The sequence below is a fragment of the Phalacrocorax carbo genome, chromosome 2 (genome assembly GCF_963921805.1).
Source record: "Phalacrocorax carbo chromosome 2, bPhaCar2.1, whole genome shotgun sequence".
NCBI lineage: Eukaryota > Metazoa > Chordata > Aves > Suliformes > Phalacrocoracidae > Phalacrocorax > Phalacrocorax carbo.
In genome coordinates this window covers 46,447,665-46,466,418 of record NC_087514.1, presented here as the reverse complement: position 1 = coordinate 46,466,418, position 18,754 = coordinate 46,447,665, and the positions used below count along the sequence as shown (strand labels likewise).

At 37.6% G+C, this 18,754-nt stretch overlaps 1 protein-coding gene across 2 annotated transcripts in view; it reads left to right on the top strand.

The window, feature by feature from the left end:
• Positions 1–18,417, top strand: part of UBE2V2 (ubiquitin conjugating enzyme E2 V2) — a 28,894-nt gene extending 10,477 nt beyond the window's left edge. For both annotated transcript variants that reach the window (XM_064442743.1, XM_064442744.1), the window contains exons 2-4: positions 7,458–7,603; positions 10,806–10,931; positions 17,546–18,417. In XM_064442743.1, the coding sequence (XP_064298813.1) occupies positions 7,458–7,603; positions 10,806–10,931; positions 17,546–17,692 (419 nt within the window). In that variant the 3' untranslated portion in view covers positions 17,693–18,417. The remainder of the gene's footprint in view (positions 1–7,457; positions 7,604–10,805; positions 10,932–17,545) is intronic.
• Positions 18,418–18,754: the final 337 nt, after the last annotated feature.

Below are 18,754 nucleotides of genomic sequence, written 5' to 3'. Positions count from 1 at the left end.
CATTTTATATAGAAATGGATTTTTACCTGATTATGTCAGATTGTTTTTCTTCTTGAACTTCTATTCCTAGAAATTTTCTACAGGTAAGCTTAGTTAGGTTAGTCTTCATGAGTCTGCAGATCTAAACTGCTGTTGCTTACAGCTTTGCCGGTGGCGGACAGTAACGACAAGACACTGTTCAATCGATTTGACACAATGCATACTTTAGACGCTAGCAAAATGGAGAAGAAAGCATTCAAGATCACTGTTGTTTTTGAGGGGTTGCCCGTGATTACTTTTGGAAGCACAGAGTGCTCTGGAGTCTCTGTTGTCTTTTTATGTCATCTATCTGTACTGAGTGGCATTAATAAAGTCCTTCTGTATTCTGTTACCATTGATAGAAATACATCTGTTTGGTTTTATGTGACAGAATCAGTGATGACTGGAATGTTCCTGTGGAATATATTATACTTGCATTATATGGAAGTTTCCACCATATGCGCTAGAATTGCATAGTACCTTACTCGCCATCCTGATCAATGTGTACAGGCCACATATTGCTGCTAAACACCTTCATTCTACCACTGAAGTTAACATAGTACTTTCCCAATTTAAACTCAAAACTGCTAATGCAGAATATTCTGGGGCCTGAATTTCATTGCTTTGGGGACATACTTGCTGAAAGGAGAGTAGGGAAAAACAGTGTTTCGTAAATGTAGCTTTATGAATGCTACTGATACACAGAATTATAAATTTGAATTTTCCTGAAGGATATCAAAACTTGGTTGGAAAGCAGTTCAAAGAAATGGGATGTACCCATAATGCTGAGAAAGGAGAAGTTTCAGTAAACAGAAATATCAAGATTTATCAAACTCATTAAATGAAGGCACAGATTTCTCAGTGGAGGCTTGCTGTATGGTCAGTAGCGCATGTTTGGGTTGATTCATGGATTGAGTTCCGCAGCAGCAACTGGATGCTTTTGTAGTTAAAGGAAAAAAAGTACTGCTTTTCACTGAAGACATCTATTGGTGTTGAACAAGAATCATGTTGTTTTCTTGGTTGTTGGAATGCTTTTACTATGTCTGTAGTAATAGATTTGTTTTAAAACAAACAAAAAAGTTCACTATTGAATTGCTGCATTCCACTACTAACAGTAGCGATGGAGGAGTTCTGTAGACAAAAATCCCATGTCCAATGGGAGTTAACAGGCAAGTTACTAGAAATACTTTTGGCTTTTCGAGCCAGGTTACTGTGAACAACCTCAGATAATTACAATGCAATTACAGTAAACCTGGTAATACATCTTGATAGTAGGTTCCTGATAGTAAATCAGCCATTTTTTTCTGTGTTTTCACAGAATGTTTTACTAGGCAAAATAGTATGCGATGTGAGCAGGGTAACTGGCAAAAAAAAAAAAAAGTTTTTTTAAAAAATAGGTTTTTCAGAGAAGAGTGTCTTCCAAAAATTTAATTTCACAGGAATATTTTTTTGCAGCCAGAATAGAATATGTTAGCATTTCACATGCCCTGGCCCTCTTTCGTCTTCCTTGTGTATTGCCCATTTCAGGGCCTATTTAAGGCTTTGGTTGGTTTATGTGCTTTTTGTGGGTGTGTGGTGTGGTGGTGGTGTCAGTACAGCATTTCAGTTTGTTGCTTTTTGTCCAGAGTAAGATGACTTCTGAATTGTTCAGACTGAAAGGAACCTGCTATTTTCTGTGTGTTTCTGTTTGGAATTTTTTATTTCTTCCTCTCCTGACCCCAGGAGAAGTATTATTATAGCTTAGAATTTGCAAGGCTGAAATCCCTCCCCTCTTCCCTGTCATTAAAGAAAAAAACCCTGTTTTTCTGCCAGCCTGAAGCTCTTAAATAGGGTTTGAGAGTTTTTCTTCGTTACCAAACTATACTTTTTTTTTTAAGTTTTTGTTAAATGGAAGTCAATGGGCAAAAGATAACTCATACATTCATATTTGTTTATACTACAGACTTCCTGACATGGGTATCTCAGTCAGGAAGACTAGCATCCCTAACAGTATCCTAGCTGTCTTAATGTATCATTTACTGATATAACTTGTTTTGGGTCCATATTAAGATTTGGTTTTATAGCTGTGTTGGGGAGTGTGCTGGCAGTATGGGGTGTGTTGGTATAACTATGGTAAAAGGCTCCTGGTATGGATGTAACTTTCAGGAGCGCTTGAAGCCAAGAGCTAAGGAAGATTTTAAGAGAAGCTGTGTGTTGGTATGGATATTGTGATAAACAATTATTATTAAAAATAGTTCTGGTTATAACAGAAAACCTCATACTTTAGGCTCTGAGCCAATCTATAAAAATTAGGGTTATGGTTCCCTTCTTTTAAAAGTGTCAAGGAGAAGAGTAGAGTGTAGGTTATCTCGCTCTTGCCTGTTACATGGCAGAGAATCATTTGATGTGCGGGGAGCTTGGACTCCTAACTGTGTTTGAAGGAGTGTGCCCATGTGAATTGCTTAAAAATGTGATTTGGTGTAGCCAATGTGCTGTGTCAAGTTTGACGTAAGTACAATTGTGTGTTCTGTCTTGATGCTGTTGAAATCTCTGTACTGGTGGATGATCTGACATTACCAACTGTGGAACTGTGTCTTGACATACTAGCAAGAGCAGGTCCACCCAGCCAATTCCCCTTCATTGCTCCAGTGCAAGTTGTTGGTCCTACTAAAGGACACTGAAGATTCCTTCCCCCTCCCTTTTTAATCTTGATGTTTTTTAATCTTGATGAACCCAGCTATATTTTCACCTGGACAGCCTTCATCCATCACTGCAAATAGTTGCGCTGGGTGCAGTGCTGTACCCAGCCGTTAATCACAGCCTACTGAGTGGAGCTTACCACTCCTACAGCTCTGCCAGTGATAAAATCGCATGACTGCTTTAATCCCCTTCACTTGGAAGGAAGAGGTTTTAGCTGAGGGACGCCTGTTACAGGGTGTAAAACCAACCTGTCTGCACTTGTCTGAAGCTGGTTAGTGGTCCCATCAGCAAGTGGAATTGGGGAGAACAGTATTTGGCAGACCCATGGTGGTGAAAGGCTAGAAGCATTTCTTCAATTGCTCTGCTTGTTCCAGCAGGTACACCTGAGGTCTGGTAGTCAGCTAGAGAATGGGGGTGATTTCTGTAATTTCCTATTGCTGATGAGCTGCAAACTAGAATAGAAGGATGTTGTTTCATTGTCCAAATTCTGTAAATGAAATCCTGAACCTTATTCAGATTTCATCAAGGACGATTTAAAAGTTTTTAGCAAAATTTTGATGAATTGTATTGTGTGGATTAGAGACAAACCTGCAAGCTGTGTATGTACCATTAACATACAATTTAGATTGTGCCCCCTGGAATACGTGAAATAGTGAGAAGAACAAGAATTATTTACTGGATACTAGGAGCAAACTTAATTTCCAAATGATCCAGACCGTCATTACCTGATCTTCTAGATAGAAGTTCTTGCTGCTGTTTTACTGCAAAGAAGGTGCAATCTTGTACTTGTGTTGTGTTCTTCAAGCTAGGTAGATTTGTATTACGTAAAGGTTATAGCATGACCAAAGCAAACATGTAGAGTGCAATAGTGCACACGAGTGCATGAGTGGGTGCTGAGGACAGCATAAGCATTTAATTGCAGTTCATTTTGCTGGTAATTTCCAAGACTGTCATTAAAAAACCCCTTACCTTTATATCCAGTGTGTTAATTTTTTAAGTATTCCGTGTCAGTTGTCAGAAATCTGTCAACAATGGTTTCCTAATAAAACATTCAGTAGTGTTGAAGTATTGAGGATAAAACATTAATCGTATATGCCAGGGATATAGAAGCTTAGGTTTAGTGGTTTTTTTGGGGGGGGTTGTTTGTGGGAGCATTGGGGTTTTTTGTGTTGTGGTTTTTTCCCCCTTGGTTTTTTTTTGGTTTTTTTTTTTTTGTTTGGGTGTGGTTGTGGGTGTCTTTGTTTTGTTTTTTTGGTAAAGGCTACAAAATATAGTGACCTGGTAATCCTTTGTTGCAAAAAGCTCTAGTAGACATTCATAATTAAGTTGTGCAGAGCTTGTTGGTCTGCCCCTCTAATGTCAGTTGACAAATCAGGGTGCCTCTTTGGAAATAGGGTGGGAGAGGTTGTTGCCTAAATCTTAAAGATCTTGTGCATTTCTTATGAGCTCATAAATAAAGGAATAAATATGTTTGTGGAAGTGAACTAAGTACCGTAAGTATGGAAGTGCTCTTATGAAGTAGTGGGTTTATCTTAATTTATACAATAATTTCCAGTGACCCCAACCCAAATGTTGTCAGCTTCTGTAACTTTCTGAAAGGCACCCTGTTTGAACATGTGTTTGGTCCAGTTTTGGTTGAGAACTGACATCTTGCTTCTCTTGGGATTTTTTTTTAATGGGTTGGAATCTCAGTAGGGTGGTGTGCTATGAGGTGGGGTTGTTTGTTGGGGTTTTTTTTGTTTTCTTTTTTTTATAACACTAGGTATTTTGACTCTTATTTTTAACTTCAGAGCAGTGTTTTGCTATCTAGTTCTTACACTGAGAGTAACGTTAGTGTGGGGAGCCTGGCACTTGCTGTCAGATGTTTTTGTCTCTTTTCAGAGCAGATCTAAATTTTTTTTTCTGGAGATGTTCTGGAGGTTTCACAAGTCCTTTACTGCTCTCCTTGGGCAGTTAGGGAAGCTGGTAAGCTCAGACAATGTAGTGGAAAAAATGTGATGAACACAGGACCGTTAGTCGTAAGGGATTGTTATTTTCTGGTAACTGTCATCTTCTACAGTTTTGTGTGTTGAGTACAATTTTATGATAGAACCGAGACAGTCCAATGACTTTTTGCCACAAAAAGCTGCCTCATCCCCACAGTCATGGTTTTGCAAAGGAAGGCACTGAAAGACACAGTGGTCAGCTCTGGCATTTGTTGATCTTTCTTCCTGAGTCAATTCAGTTGATTAACTGTTTGGATTTTATTTTTGCGTAAAGGAAAAACAGCTTTTTGCTAAATTAGTGTGCCAGTTTGGCTAATAGAGGAGCCTGGTTAGTGCCTTCTCCCAAAACTGTTGCTGTTGTGTAGAACCTCTTCTGGCAATGAGCAGTTGGATCATCTCGGCTGCACTGAAAGGTGATAGCAGGTGGTCAGACATAAACTTAAGGCCTGTTTGCTACTGTCTTTTATGTGCTTTTTAAAGAGGTAAACTAAATCTGAAGGTCTGCGGTCAGAGCAAGAATTCTGAGAAATGGTAGATTTAAGCCACTGGAGAAATCCCGGATAATGATTGGATGCTAAAGTATGTGTGTTTTGGGGATGGGGCTTTGGTTTTTTTCCGTTTGAGGCTCCACCTACCAATGAGAAGCCATACAGTTATGTGATGCAAAACAAGCAGTTTAGTAGAAGTTTATCCTGCTGGTTTGTTTATTTTTTTCTAAGAAGAGTTAACCTTTTCCTGGCAGACTCCATTCCAGATCATATATGAATGTGGAGCAAAAGGAAGAACCTTGTGCTCCATAATGTGATAGAAGTGTGATTGTCAGTTCTTATCCCTAGTCTGAATTAGATATATAAATGTACAGATCTAATGTTAACAACAAGTCAAGATGGGACCAGAGGAATGGGCAAATGAATTTCAATGAAGCTTTTTAAAAGGATCTATGCTAAAGTACTGAGAAACGATCTGCTCCTTGATGTACTGTGCTAGTACTTTCAGGTAACCATATGTGATCTCTTATCTGTGAAAATAAGTTTCCAGAGTGGTCTAACTTCATTAAAACTTGTTTTTACATCAAGGTTATCTGAGTTTTTGCTGTCATGGCTGTGCTTTCATGCTGGTACTTGTCAGATCTCTTCATGAGCTGGGCTGGTTTGTTAAGTTATCAGGAGACTAACCAAAATGTATAATTTTCTGCGCAGTTAGCAAGCTGAAGTAGTTCATTATGGGCTCAGATGAGCGATAATACTAAAGCAGGAAGGAAGGTGAGGCCATACAGAGGTATTTAATGTCCTTGCACTGTCCTGATGCCATACTCTTAATGATTTTGGAGATTTTTGGAATTTGGAGAACTTGGAGACAATTGTTTCTGCGATTTTTAAGAGCCTCTCCCTAGTCTGTGTTTTTTTTTTTTTAAAAAAAGTAATTGTTTTAACCAGAGTTGAGGAGAAACCATAGTTATGCAAGATAAGCTATTTGAACAGTTGCTGAAGGGTATGTTTATCTGTGCTGTTCTATATTGCATACATATTGACTAAATAATCATTGTATACTATTGCTCTTAATTTTTTGCATAGAAACGGCTTGGAATACAGACTAGGGTAACGTAAAACCTGAAATCCCAGTGTCTAAATAACTGATATGAAAACCAGTTTTCTTTGACCCCATCTCTTTCAAACTTGCACAGTATGTAGTTCTTGCTAACAACTTTGTATGTACCCAGTCTTAGAGTTCTAGTTTTATAGAGTACCTGGATTCTTCCAGTACAAGAAAGGATCTCTAGTAAAGATCATGGAAAACACTATAGCTGTAAGTAGCTATAAGAAAATTGAAGTTTTATTGTATTGTAATATCACTACTACATCATTGTGCGTATTTTATTTGACAATAAAAGCATACCATGGTTGCATGCGCAAGTGTTAATTAGCTTTGTTCCCTACATCAGTGCTGAAATACCATTTTAGCTTCTGTGATGTAGGCAATTAAACAACCACTTGTTCACCACCTATCAGTATCTGTCTGTTTTCATGGATAGTAATCAAAAGCCAGTAATTATAGTTCAGTAAGTGAATATTACTTGGCTCTCTGTAGAGGCAGCGCATCTTCATATTCTGTTGTGAATATGTCATTATCTCTCTCTAACAACTTAATCGGTGTTTCTGTGCTTTTTATTTTTTTTCCTGTGTTAAGTGGGAGTAATAATAATAATCACTAGATTAAAGACTTAATTTTTTAAATATTTGTTTACAGATATTAGTGTTGTTTTTTTTTAAAATCAAGTTTAAATCAATTGAAATTGTTTCAATCTTTCTTTTACAGTTTACATTTACTAAGATAATTTGTGTTAAAAGTTGCATTCTTTAGTTGTTTTTGGAGGGAATTTGCCATGTCAATTTTAGGTGGATTCTAGCTGAATAGAATGTGACAGACAGTGAATTGATTTTTTGAAATGTGCTGGCTCTAAGCAGTACTGTGCTTGGGAAAGAGAACTTGAACTAAGCCATCTCAAACCAAAGAGAGCTTTCTTATTTTCTCTTTTGTAGTTTGTATTGCTATCACTTAGCAGTAACTGGCTTCCAGTGAAGTGGTTAGTTGCTTCAAAACAATAAATAAGTGCTAAATAAGAGCAAAACAATTGAAAGTGCTAAATAAATTCACTCAGGAAATATTTGTTTAGCTTTGAAAGCATATTCAGTGGTTGCTAGTGCATAACATATGAAACTATTTACCTTTTCCTTAAAATGATCAGTATTAATTCCATTCTTCCCTTTTCTCTAGTTAAAGTACCTCGTAATTTTCGCTTATTGGAAGAACTTGAAGAAGGGCAGAAAGGAGTAGGTGATGGTACAGTAAGCTGGGGCCTTGAAGATGATGAAGATATGACACTCACCAGATGGACAGGAATGATTATTGGGCCACCGAGGGTAAGTGTGATGAATTAAAACATTTTTCTTAAGTTTGTAGGCAATACGAAATGCAAAAAAAAAAAAAAAGTTACTTTGCTACAGTGTAAAGGAATTAGTTAAAATTATATGTATGAGGTTGTAGAAACAGTGTATATTCATGTCAGAACTCATTGCTTCCTGGTATGTTGGTGTTTTTAGTCTAGCTTTCCCTAGTCCATGTTTCTGCAGCTGTCTGTATAAACCAGTTGTGATTTGAGACTTAGTAATAAGTTAAGAATATACTCAGTCTATATTTCCATCATTAGTGCACGTAAGTGTACAGTGATAGTACAGTAAACAGGGTAACTGTCTTTCCACAGTTTATCATATGCGCTTAGTAATTTCAGTTCTGTGGCAAACTGACAATATATTTTCAACTTTCACTGCTTTTGTCAGTCATTCAGTATAGCAGTTTATGCAGTTCAGTTGAATCATGCCAAAAGACCAAACAGTTTTTAATTACCTCTGATAAGTTAAAATATATACACAAAGTTTGAATCCTTTTGACCTTTTTGTTCTGTAGAATGTCATCTAGACTGATTAAAAACTGCAGAAGTAATCAGCTCTAGTGGCTGAGGATCAGCCTCATCAGATATGAGTGGACACATCTTTACCTGATGCGTAACTTTTGTGCATGCTTTCTCATGAGTTAGAATATTATAAAAAAGATCACTGTGTAAACGAGAACTTTAAACGAGTGTACTTCAGGTAGCTCTAGGCTGGCACATATCTTTCCCTGCTAATGTGAGGTTACTATCTTTTGTGTCCTTTAGTGCTGCAGGGTTTATTGGAAGAACTATCCAAGACAAGAGCTGAGATCAGAAACTGGCCTCAGATAATGTCTTCCAGAGTAACAGTTCCACAGTTAGATTCAGTGTAATTCAAGCTCCTTTTGGAAGTCAGAGTGAGTTGTAACTTGCAGCAGACTGTCTTGAACATCTGGATAATTGTGCTGAGCTCCTAAGACTTGGATACATTTGAGGGAGAAACAATTTAAAACATAAGTGTAATGACGGTATGCTTTGGGAACTAGCTTCTGTGGAATCACCTTGTTTGAATGCATTTTGAGGAAAGTTGGTAGATTTACAGGTTTTGAAAAGAACTTCCAGAGAAGGTAACTAAAGTAGTGTCTCCCTGACTCTCCAAACAGCCTCCAGAACTGCCTGTGACTGGTTCCTGGTTCAACCTAAGGTAGACTCCTAAGACATCTTTGCAGGGAGTGGTTATTATGTAGGAGCCCATATGTTTCAAAAATAAAAAAATCCCAACGTGGGATACACTTTTCATTCCGGTCAATTTGTACTGCTGTCATTTTATTTTCTTTATGAAAGAGTGCATGCAAATAATATTGTAGACCATTTCAGGGACACGCAGTCTTGCTGACAGAATGACTTGCAGTACGTGGTGACTGTAGACAATGGAAGCCACCTGCTCCCAAGCCAGTGGTGGTGCTCTGAGGAGACTTGTATATCCAGTTTCAGAGTCTGTAGATGATGAGTGTTTTTGGAATTGTTTGAGTTATGTAGACAGCATGCAGTTGGGCAGAACACAGAGAAAGTTGCTAATACTGTCTATGTCATGAATTGTTTCACAGATGTATATTCTCTAGAGACATGCAAAAATTGCTTATTAGTTTTTTATTTCCTTGCTTCATTTGAAGGGCAAACCAGCATGGAAGGGGGAAGGGACGATTTGTTTTGGATTAAAGGAGACATCTTTCTGACCCCGAAAAAACTGGGTGTGTGTTAGGCTTTTTGGGGAGCTAACCAGGGATGCTTGGCTTGCAGTAAAACAGCGACTTGAAGAACTGAGCAAAATTGAGAAACCACCTGGATAGGAACAAGGGAATAAGAATGAGTGCCATTCTTTGGATTTTTCAGAGTTGTGAGCATTTTTGCCTATTTCCACTGTAAGTGACAGCATCCCTTTCTGGGGAAGTAAATTGTTTTATCTGAGTGAATATTGAGAATTTTTCTTATTGTGTTTTCTTGCTGTGGTAGCAGCTCTGTTACCTGTAACAGGACAAGATTACTTATAGTGGGCCTTCAGCTTTTAATGGGAAAAATAATAGAAAACAGATTTTCTAACAAAGGACATCCTGCTTCGCCTTTGTTTCTTTCTGACCCACTTGCTGCTCAGTCTCTGTGGCTCTCATAATTATAGGACACAGTTAGGGTGCTTCAGTAGACCAGTCTCCACTCTGCCTTTCAATTGACCACAGAGTGGACTGTCATTTAATAACTTGACTGCATGATTGATACTTCTACGTGGAGAGAGTGACAGCTGGCTGTTGCAGAACAGCTTAAAGATGGTATTTCTGGGAAGTAAGTTCAGAGGCACGTTACTGCTTTGGGTTCATGTTAGCTGTATCTGTTTTGCCAACGGAAAGACAGGTGTACAAACTGGGTTTATCTTCCTTTGTGAGCGCAGAGGGCTGTGCATCAGTGGCCAGCAGAGCCACTGACACTTTTTATTATGCATGGCCTACTTGACAAGATTAAAAAAAAAGATAGAACCATATTAATTTCTAATTGGACTTTCTCAAAGTACATTTGCACTTAGAATGATTTATTCCATGGTAACTTTGGAGTGACGTCTTCTGCAAATTAGCTGTTACTTTCCTGTCCAAAGTTTATAAATCCGCTAGTAAACCAAACAACTCTCAGCTATAGAAGTCTTGGATATCTAGAATACGTTTTTTTGCAAATACTATTGTTATCTTCTTCTTGGTTGTGTCTTAACTGTTGGATTATCGGCATCTTTGTCTTTCCCCGTTTCCATTTTTTTTTTGCAGTGCTAGATATTTGTTTACAGGGGAAAGCAGTAATTTTCATAAAGATTATTGATTTTTCTCTCAGCCCCCTACTGTGCCAAAGGTCTTCTGGGAATGCAGGTGGGTAGGAGAGGTGAGAGTAAACGTGAATTTAAAAAAAAGGACTGTATTCATTTAGAACTTTTTTATGGTACAGTCAATAAGTAGTATAACTTATACATATTCATCAAGAGTCAGTGTAACCAAAAGAGTGGAATATCAATCAGTAATCCAAGATCATTAACTGGTACCTAATATTAACAGATTAATAATTATTTCATATTTCTTCATCTTTATTCCTTGCTTTGTTTTTTTTAATTAATATTCAGCTTTCAATAAGATGCATTAGTCTGTCTTTTTGCTTTCTAGACAAACTATGAAAACAGAATATACAGTCTGAAAGTAGAGTGTGGACCTAAATATCCAGAAGCACCTCCTACAGTTAGATTTGTAACTAAAATTAATATGAACGGAATAAATAATTCCAATGGAATGGTAAGTTGAAATGGTAAGATCAACCATGTTAATCTATAAATTATTTCTGTGGAAAAACACAGGTGAAGGATATGCATGTTGGACAAAGCTTTTGTGCTTAAATTTTACTGTATAAGTACTTGGTTTAAATCAAATTTTGGTTGCCTACTACTTCAAATCTTTAGGTGTTTACAATATGTTAGTGGTTCTGAGTGGCTTATCAATGAGATGAACATTATAGTATTGAAACAGTTGTTTCTTTTAAATGAAGCTGAAAATTTTAGTTCTTAACAGAATAAAATAAATGTTTAAGCCACAAGTAGGTATTTCCCCTGTAATACTCTTACAAAGGGGATTAGATTCATATTGTAACAGGGGTACTACAAGCTTTATCTAATGATTCCATTAGTTGAAAATTGAGGTTGTTCCTGATGTGTCTCACTCTGGGTATAGTAACTCACCTATAATGAATCAATGTCTTTAAACTCCTATTTTCTTTTAATGGCTTTATTCAAACCCATGGTGATTCTGAGCTTCAGTCTTAAGGTCTTTTTGATATAGATGGTAATCGCTTTTGTTTCAAAGATCAATTTGCAATAAGTTACTTTCACTGATCCTGCACTTAGGGTGGGATGAGTTCGCATGCGATGGCAGCAGCTCAAGCAAGTTTGTTACTCCGTTATTCGCTAGGTACTTCAGTCCTGTGAATAACACTGAGGTACTCCATTGCTCAGTGAAGAGAGATGTCAGCTGTCTTGCATTTACAGTCATATATATGTATATCAGCAGGAAATACAATAAAATGTAACACTTGTCCGTGTGTACATTTGTCTCTAGTGAATGCAAAGTAATTGGGTTGAGGTAATACTTAGAGGTGAGTCACAGAGCATCTTTGGATTTAAAATAATTTGCAAGATCTAAAAGAAAGATGGACTTGCATTTTTGTGATTAGCAGTACTGAAATCTGAAGCTTAAGTATCTCAATGACTGTAGAGGAGGGAGAGATTCTTAGGGGTGGGTTTGAGCTGTTGTAGGTGGTAGGATAGTGTACTGTTTGGACATCCAAAGCCAGTGCTCTAACGCTTCAGAAGTAATCTAAAATTCATTTAAAAGTACTTCTTTCATAGCCAACAACTTTACCTGAAGATCTTAGTAAAGTTGCTGACTACAAACCAGCTGTTGCACTTCATCACAACCGTGGCTTGTGGCCTAAGTATATATGTTTATTAAGAGGTAGTGACTAGCAAAAGCTGCCGGTCTTGAATGCAGCAGAGCTTTTGGTATGTTTAGAATATTATTTTCCTACCCCTCCCTGGTAACATGTATTATTCTGAATCAGTAAAGAAGTATGCCCTCATTGCTTCATCTGTGCATGCCTGAGAATATAGGTGTTGGTTTCCAAAGCAGAATCTCAGACCTGCAGAGCCCAAAAGTTCGTGTTTACCGAGTCAGTTGGCTTGATTTTTGGTTGGAGAAGTCTATCCTTCCTCAGCTTGCTGAGGAATGGGGTGAATACTGTGACAGGAAACCTGCCTGGTGGTTTTAAAAGCACTGTTAAAATCCAGTCATTGCTAGGTTTTTAAGCTTATACAAAACCTTAATACAGTTTTTCCCCAGCAGTTCTGTAAACCATATCTTATGTGTTTGCATAGCAAATCCTTCATAACTTTTTAAAATGGATTTAAATAGGACTAGCTAGCATTTTAAATGAAAATAGTTTTCATAGCTAGTGAATTTAAAACTCATTTATCATGTAATTTTTATTGTACCCATTGTGACGGTATCTTGCATTTTAGCTTATTTTGCCGTTGTGCTCACTAGAGTTGTGCCAAATATGTCAGATAAACTAGAGGCACCTTCAGTATCCCTGGAACAGTTCACATTGCTGCTTTCTATTTTAGTTCCTTTGTGTTTCTTCCAAGTTCTCTCACACTTTCTGATCATCTTTCATATAATAGATCATAAGCGGTTTGCTGCATTCTTTGAATGACAGGGTTTCATCTTCAGACAGGCTCTACTATCCAGGCTTCCGCACCCTGTTTTTTCACGTGGCCAGCTTTTGTTCACATTGCTTAAAGTTAAAAAAATTGGTGACTTGCAGAAAAGAGAGCTGAGATAAACAGCAACTGAAATTGTATGTTCTAACACTATTATCATACTGCTCAAAACACTTGTAACGTTGTTAAGGAGCGCTTCACAGGTGGTGTATGCCTGTTAACACCTGAGGAAAAGTAGAGCCCCCAGTGTGAGCTTAGAAGGTGATAATTTCTGTTGAGTTGGAGTGTGAATGGTGGAGGGGGGAGATGGATATGTGCTAGAGTTAATAGTGATCTAAGGAAGCTAGTCTCACATTGCCTTGTTGGCAGTGGTTCTCAAAAGTGCATGTGGGTAATAATTAATCTGTACTGACAGTTACAAGTTTATTGACTTTTTGTTTGATTATTCTGAGAGAGCTTTGCTTGTAAGTAACTTTTCCACCACCAGCATATCATCAGGGATCCGAGAGATCGCTGTTCGATAAATTTAATGCAGGAAAGGAGAGGACTACTTCAAAAGTATTTTTTCTCAGAAGACTAAACTTAAGTGCTCTGAGTCACTCAGTTTAATTGCCTTCCTGTTCTTATCTGCAAGTTAGATTTTGTGGTTTTCTGCTTTTCAATTTGCCTATGGAGCTACTGCATTTATATACAGAATTAGGATACTAAGTTCAGAAAAGCTAGTCCAAGTACTTATACAGGGCTGGACAAAATGCCTGTATTGCTAATGGCATCACTGTTGTAAAATTCTGAAAAAATTATCATTCTTGGTGCTTCAGGGTCTTTTCTCTTGGAGATGTGTGTATCCTGTATTGATAAAACACAGGTTGCATTCTGATGTGCTATTTATTTTCCTATGGTCTTTTGAGGATATCTGATTTTTGTATCTGTGAGAGCGCTCTTCAGCATTGTCTTGCAATATTTCCAGTCACTTCTGTTCATTTAAATACCATTTACAGCTGGAAATATTTGTTTCCTTTAAACTCACTTGGGACTTTCTCAGCTGTAAATCTGTAAACTCTTGTCCAGTTATTGCTTTGAGTATGTTGTAGACTAAGCAGTTTGCTACTTCTTAGAGTTAAGATACTGGGAACATTATAAACATTGAATACTTTGCAATATTGTATAAAATTTTTGTTTTAATTTCAATTGTTTAGAAAAAAATATGCATTATACGTATTGCTTCTCTTGCTATTGTTTAAAGGTTTACAATGGTGTACCCCGAGAATAAAATAGTCTTCAGTTTGCTGTTTTCAGCTTTATTAGCTTTTGTGTGACCTTGAAATTTCTCCCTCTGTGTCCCAGGATGTGTACTTGGATATTATGTAATGCTTTTGTGTGGTTTGAACATAGTTTGTACCATTCTTCCAAATACCCTTGTTCTTCATAAAGTGAATTTATTGTGCACTAACTTGGAACTAAATTCTGCAACACAGAAAACAGAATCTGAGCCAAAATCTTCACTGCTGCAACATGTCATGAAAAAAGTTGGTGACTTGCAGAAAAGAGATGAGATAAACAGCATCAAAAATGTCATGTTTAGCAGTCTTTACTCAGAAAACATCCATAACACTATTAAAACAAAGTTTCCAGTCTATGTAGCAACAGGCTTAAACTGCCAGCCAAGAAAGAAAAGTTGGAGGCTCTTCTTAAGTGATCAGGTCTCATGTTCAAGTACAGCTAGTGTATGTAGAATTGCACTGTTTGAATAATGCTGGTGACTGACTGCTGTGTGCTGTAGTTGAGGCAGATTTTCAGATTTTAGAGAGCCTATAAAGGCATAGTTGAGGAGAGGCGAGGAAAAGGAAGACTGTATGAAAGCAGAATTGCTAGGCTGAAGACATTCATTTGGGGAGTCCCACAGCAACTGCCCTTCCAGCCATTTTTTGCTAACCCAGTCTTTATCTGAATAGATAATAAGTTTTCTTTCTTAAACCTACTAAATACTAAACCTATGTTTTTCTTCTTATCCATGTTTGTTTACTGGTGGTCTTCTAAAACAGTTTATTATCAAGTAGGCTTCCACCCCCAAGTGCACGTCTTTCCTGGCTGGGAATCTTCTGTTATGATTACTGAGTCCTTGACAGCTGTTTACTGTGGCTTCTTCCCCCTCTATTTTTCTCAGGGAGATTATTGATTTTTCTTTTTGGCAGGTCAGTGACACATAATGTGATCTCTCCTCAGCTACTTTAGTAGAAAGTATTGTGATTCAGACTAACATGGAAATTTTTTAAACTGCTAGTCTGCCAAAGGACTTATACCAAAGCATTCAGGGAGTACTCTCACATTTTGTTCTGTTTTGCGAAGTTGAAGAGGATGTCAGGTTAGCTGCCGAGAAGTGTTAACAAATATTAATAAGTGTGTCTGTGTGAGAGGGGGGAAATATACTCTTAAACATCTGCAGCTATATGCTAAGTGAGCATAAGGTCTGAGCCCTTGTTTCTTCTGTTACTGTGATACTTAACCACCATGAAGTTTTTCTTCTTTCTGTAGGACCCTGTGAGGAAAAATGGTGGTCTTATACATTTCTCATGGCATTTTCTATATGGAGAACAGTTTTGAGTAGTGTAACATTTACTATTCTAACTTTTGAAACAAATGCACGTTGTTCCTAGTTTGCTGGGTCCAGCTCGTTGGATAGAAACTCTGGAGTTTCCTCCTTTAATCTTAGCTAGAAGAATTGGAGAGGAAGAGATCTGTAAGAGCTTGGTACCTCAGAACAAAGATTCAGGCTAAATGATGCCTTACTCAAGCTGCTACTTGATAACAGAGGTGATCGCTTATCAGAATTTCCCTTTTACTCACTGGTGGTTTTATCTAATAGTCTGCTCTTTAAGAAAAGAGAACCTCTTTTCCAGTTGCAAAGATTATTCTGCTCTGATATTGCCTCTTTTATCTACCACATTAAACCAAATACAACTTAAAAATGTAGTAGTCGTAGTCCAGGAATTACAGTGATGGTCTGAGCAGTGTTACTTTCAAAACCTTTCTGTCTTAACTCACATGCTCACGTGTATTTTTAACTGGCATGATCTTGCTGCATAATGGAGCTTTCCTTTTGGTGCTCTTTTTCTTCCTAATTTATTAATGTTTAATAATAATTATCAAGTTGTCTGACTGCCCTCTATAGTGTGTTTTTATCATATGCTGTCTTTGGCAGCTCTGCTGACTTTAAGGGGTTCCTGACTCTGAGCAGAACATTATTTGTGTGAAGAGAGACACTTACAGTGCTGAGCTGTGAATTGGATCAAGGATCCTGCTTAGGCACTTCTTTCCAAGGTGGTCAGAAAGTAGCTCCACATACATTCCATGGTTCACCTGAGCTGATAGGCAGTAGCACTGTTAAAGGAACAAGTGCCTAGTGAGAGGCAGCAGAAGTTTCTTGGCTTAGTATTGCTGCCCAAGCCAGCATGTTGTTAAACCTTGGCTTCTGTCTCCCCCTACAGAAAGGTGTTCCAAAAATATTCAGCCTCACTTTGAACAATCTGGAAATAAAACATCTGTGTTAATGTTCTTACTTCTGATTCCAGTGTTGTTTTTTCTTTCAGTTTGCCCTAATTAAGATTGGATAAGAAACTTCTTGATCTTTTATGCTGCCTAAATCATAAAGCAGTAGTTTCCAGCACTTTCATAGCCATGTGGGCTGCTTGTGCTACTCTGCCAATGGAATTCATAGCATGCAATAGCCCCCTCTTCCTGCCCATGGGCTGGCTTTGCAGTTGCACAGTTGTAGGCCCCTCTGTCTTAAGTTCCTCCTTGCAGAGGCTGGGTGGCCAGGACTTACCTGCTGCCAAAACGGTTCCCAAACTGACTTTCAATTGCTGACTTTCCTATGGAAACCTCTCTGTTATAATATCATTGTGTAAATTGTCCCACAGGTTTTATAAGCGCATAGGAGAAGTCCCATGTCCTTTCCTTTCAGTTCATATTCAAATTGGTAAGTGATGTATAGTAATCTTCATGGCTCCGTAAGATGACTTACTGTAAGAAGGATGCAAAGAACTAAGATGTCCAAACATTATGAATCAGTTATTTCAAGCTGTTTCTTAGTATACATCACAACTCTGGATGTATCAGAAGCATCATGTAATATCGATGTGAAATAAATGACTAATGATACTTGTAGCAAGGGACAAAGAAGGGAAATTTTCCTTTAGAAAGGTATTCTACAAACTCCTGTGTGGCAGTTTCTTTTAAAGAACTGAGGAAACCCCACATGTATGTATTGGCATAATGAAGGTGGTTACTTTCTTCTGTTTTGGGGGTAATTTGAAACAAATTAATACGTTTTACAAGATACGGCTCCAGTTTTGGAGCGAACGGTTCACTGATCTCCTCCTCCCCCCGCCCCTTTCCTTCTCACTAATATTAGTGTCAGCACAAATGGAAGGGTTCACCTGCGTGGATTTTATTGCAGAACCTGTATGTAAGTATATGATATATTTTAAGGAAAACTTTTATGAACACAGGGACTTTATCCCATAGAGAAAGTGTCAGGGAATGCTTAGACTCTTTCTTAGAACAATTAGGTCAATAGCGGTTATTTATGTGGAGATTTTGTATTTTGTCATAACTTAAAACTCCCTCTTCTTTTTCTAGGTGGATGCGCGGAGCATACCAGTGTTAGCAAAATGGCAAAATTCTTATAGCATTAAAGTTGTACTTCAAGAGCTAAGACGTCTAATGATGTCCAAAGAAAATATGAAGCTTCCACAACCTCCAGAGGGACAAACTTACAACAATTAATTTTAGCCGATTCTCAAACTTCTGTCTTAAAACAACAACCTTCTACTCATGTTAATGTCTTGATTAAATCTCACAATGCAAACACCCACACATTAAAAGAATTTCAGCTGGTATACATGACCTGGACATTTGTAAGAATATATATATTATATGTATGCCCAATATGTTTTCAGGCACTATGGGAGAAAAAGGCAGCACAATTATTTTTTTTTTCTCTTATCGAGGCACTGTCATTTAAGTATAAGCCTGAAATAGCCTAAAATTGGAATTCAGGTTTTACAAGATGAAAGCATGACAGAAAGTGTCAGATTGCTGTGGAATAATGTACGTTTCTGAAAATAATCTCTTGAGAAGGCAAAATATAAATGGCATGCTTTATCCATCTTGCTTAGTAAAAGAGCTGCAGTTAAATTTGTTTTGAAGTAGCAGGTACAGTGAATACCGTTGCTCATCTTGTTTAATTTTGCAAGGGTGTGGGTGCCGACTACTAGTAGTGTCACAAAGTATGTTCAGGATTGTTTTGATACCTGTATTTATAAAATGGGGGGATTGATTTCTGTTAAGCAGCTCCTGTGTGTTACATGTATCGGACATGGCAAATATTTGTTTACAGTCTTTGTTCTAATAAACCATGCATTTAAGTTTTAGTGAAACAAAGGAAATGTATGGATATGTGATTGAGATTAAAGTTAGTCTTAAAATGTAAATAAAATGTGGAAAGTGTCTGAGGCTGTGCCATTTCTATAATAGTGATGTAATATATGTACAGTAACTTGCAGAAGTAGTGAAAAGCCAAACATAATATTGCTGCTGGTTTTAAGTGCACCTTTTATTCTTGCCACTTTTGTATGCTTAGTTTACTTGAGAGGTCAAGGTATTCCGTTTGTTGCAGAGGAGTTAAGTTCTGACATCTGTAGTACGGCTTCTTTAGACAAGCTTGCACTGTGTGTGTGTATATATAACTTTAAAAAAAACCCCAAACAACCACCAAAACCAACTCCAAAATAAAAACAAAAAACACTTGCCTGCACACCTCCACTTTACCTCCCCTCCAGCTTCTTT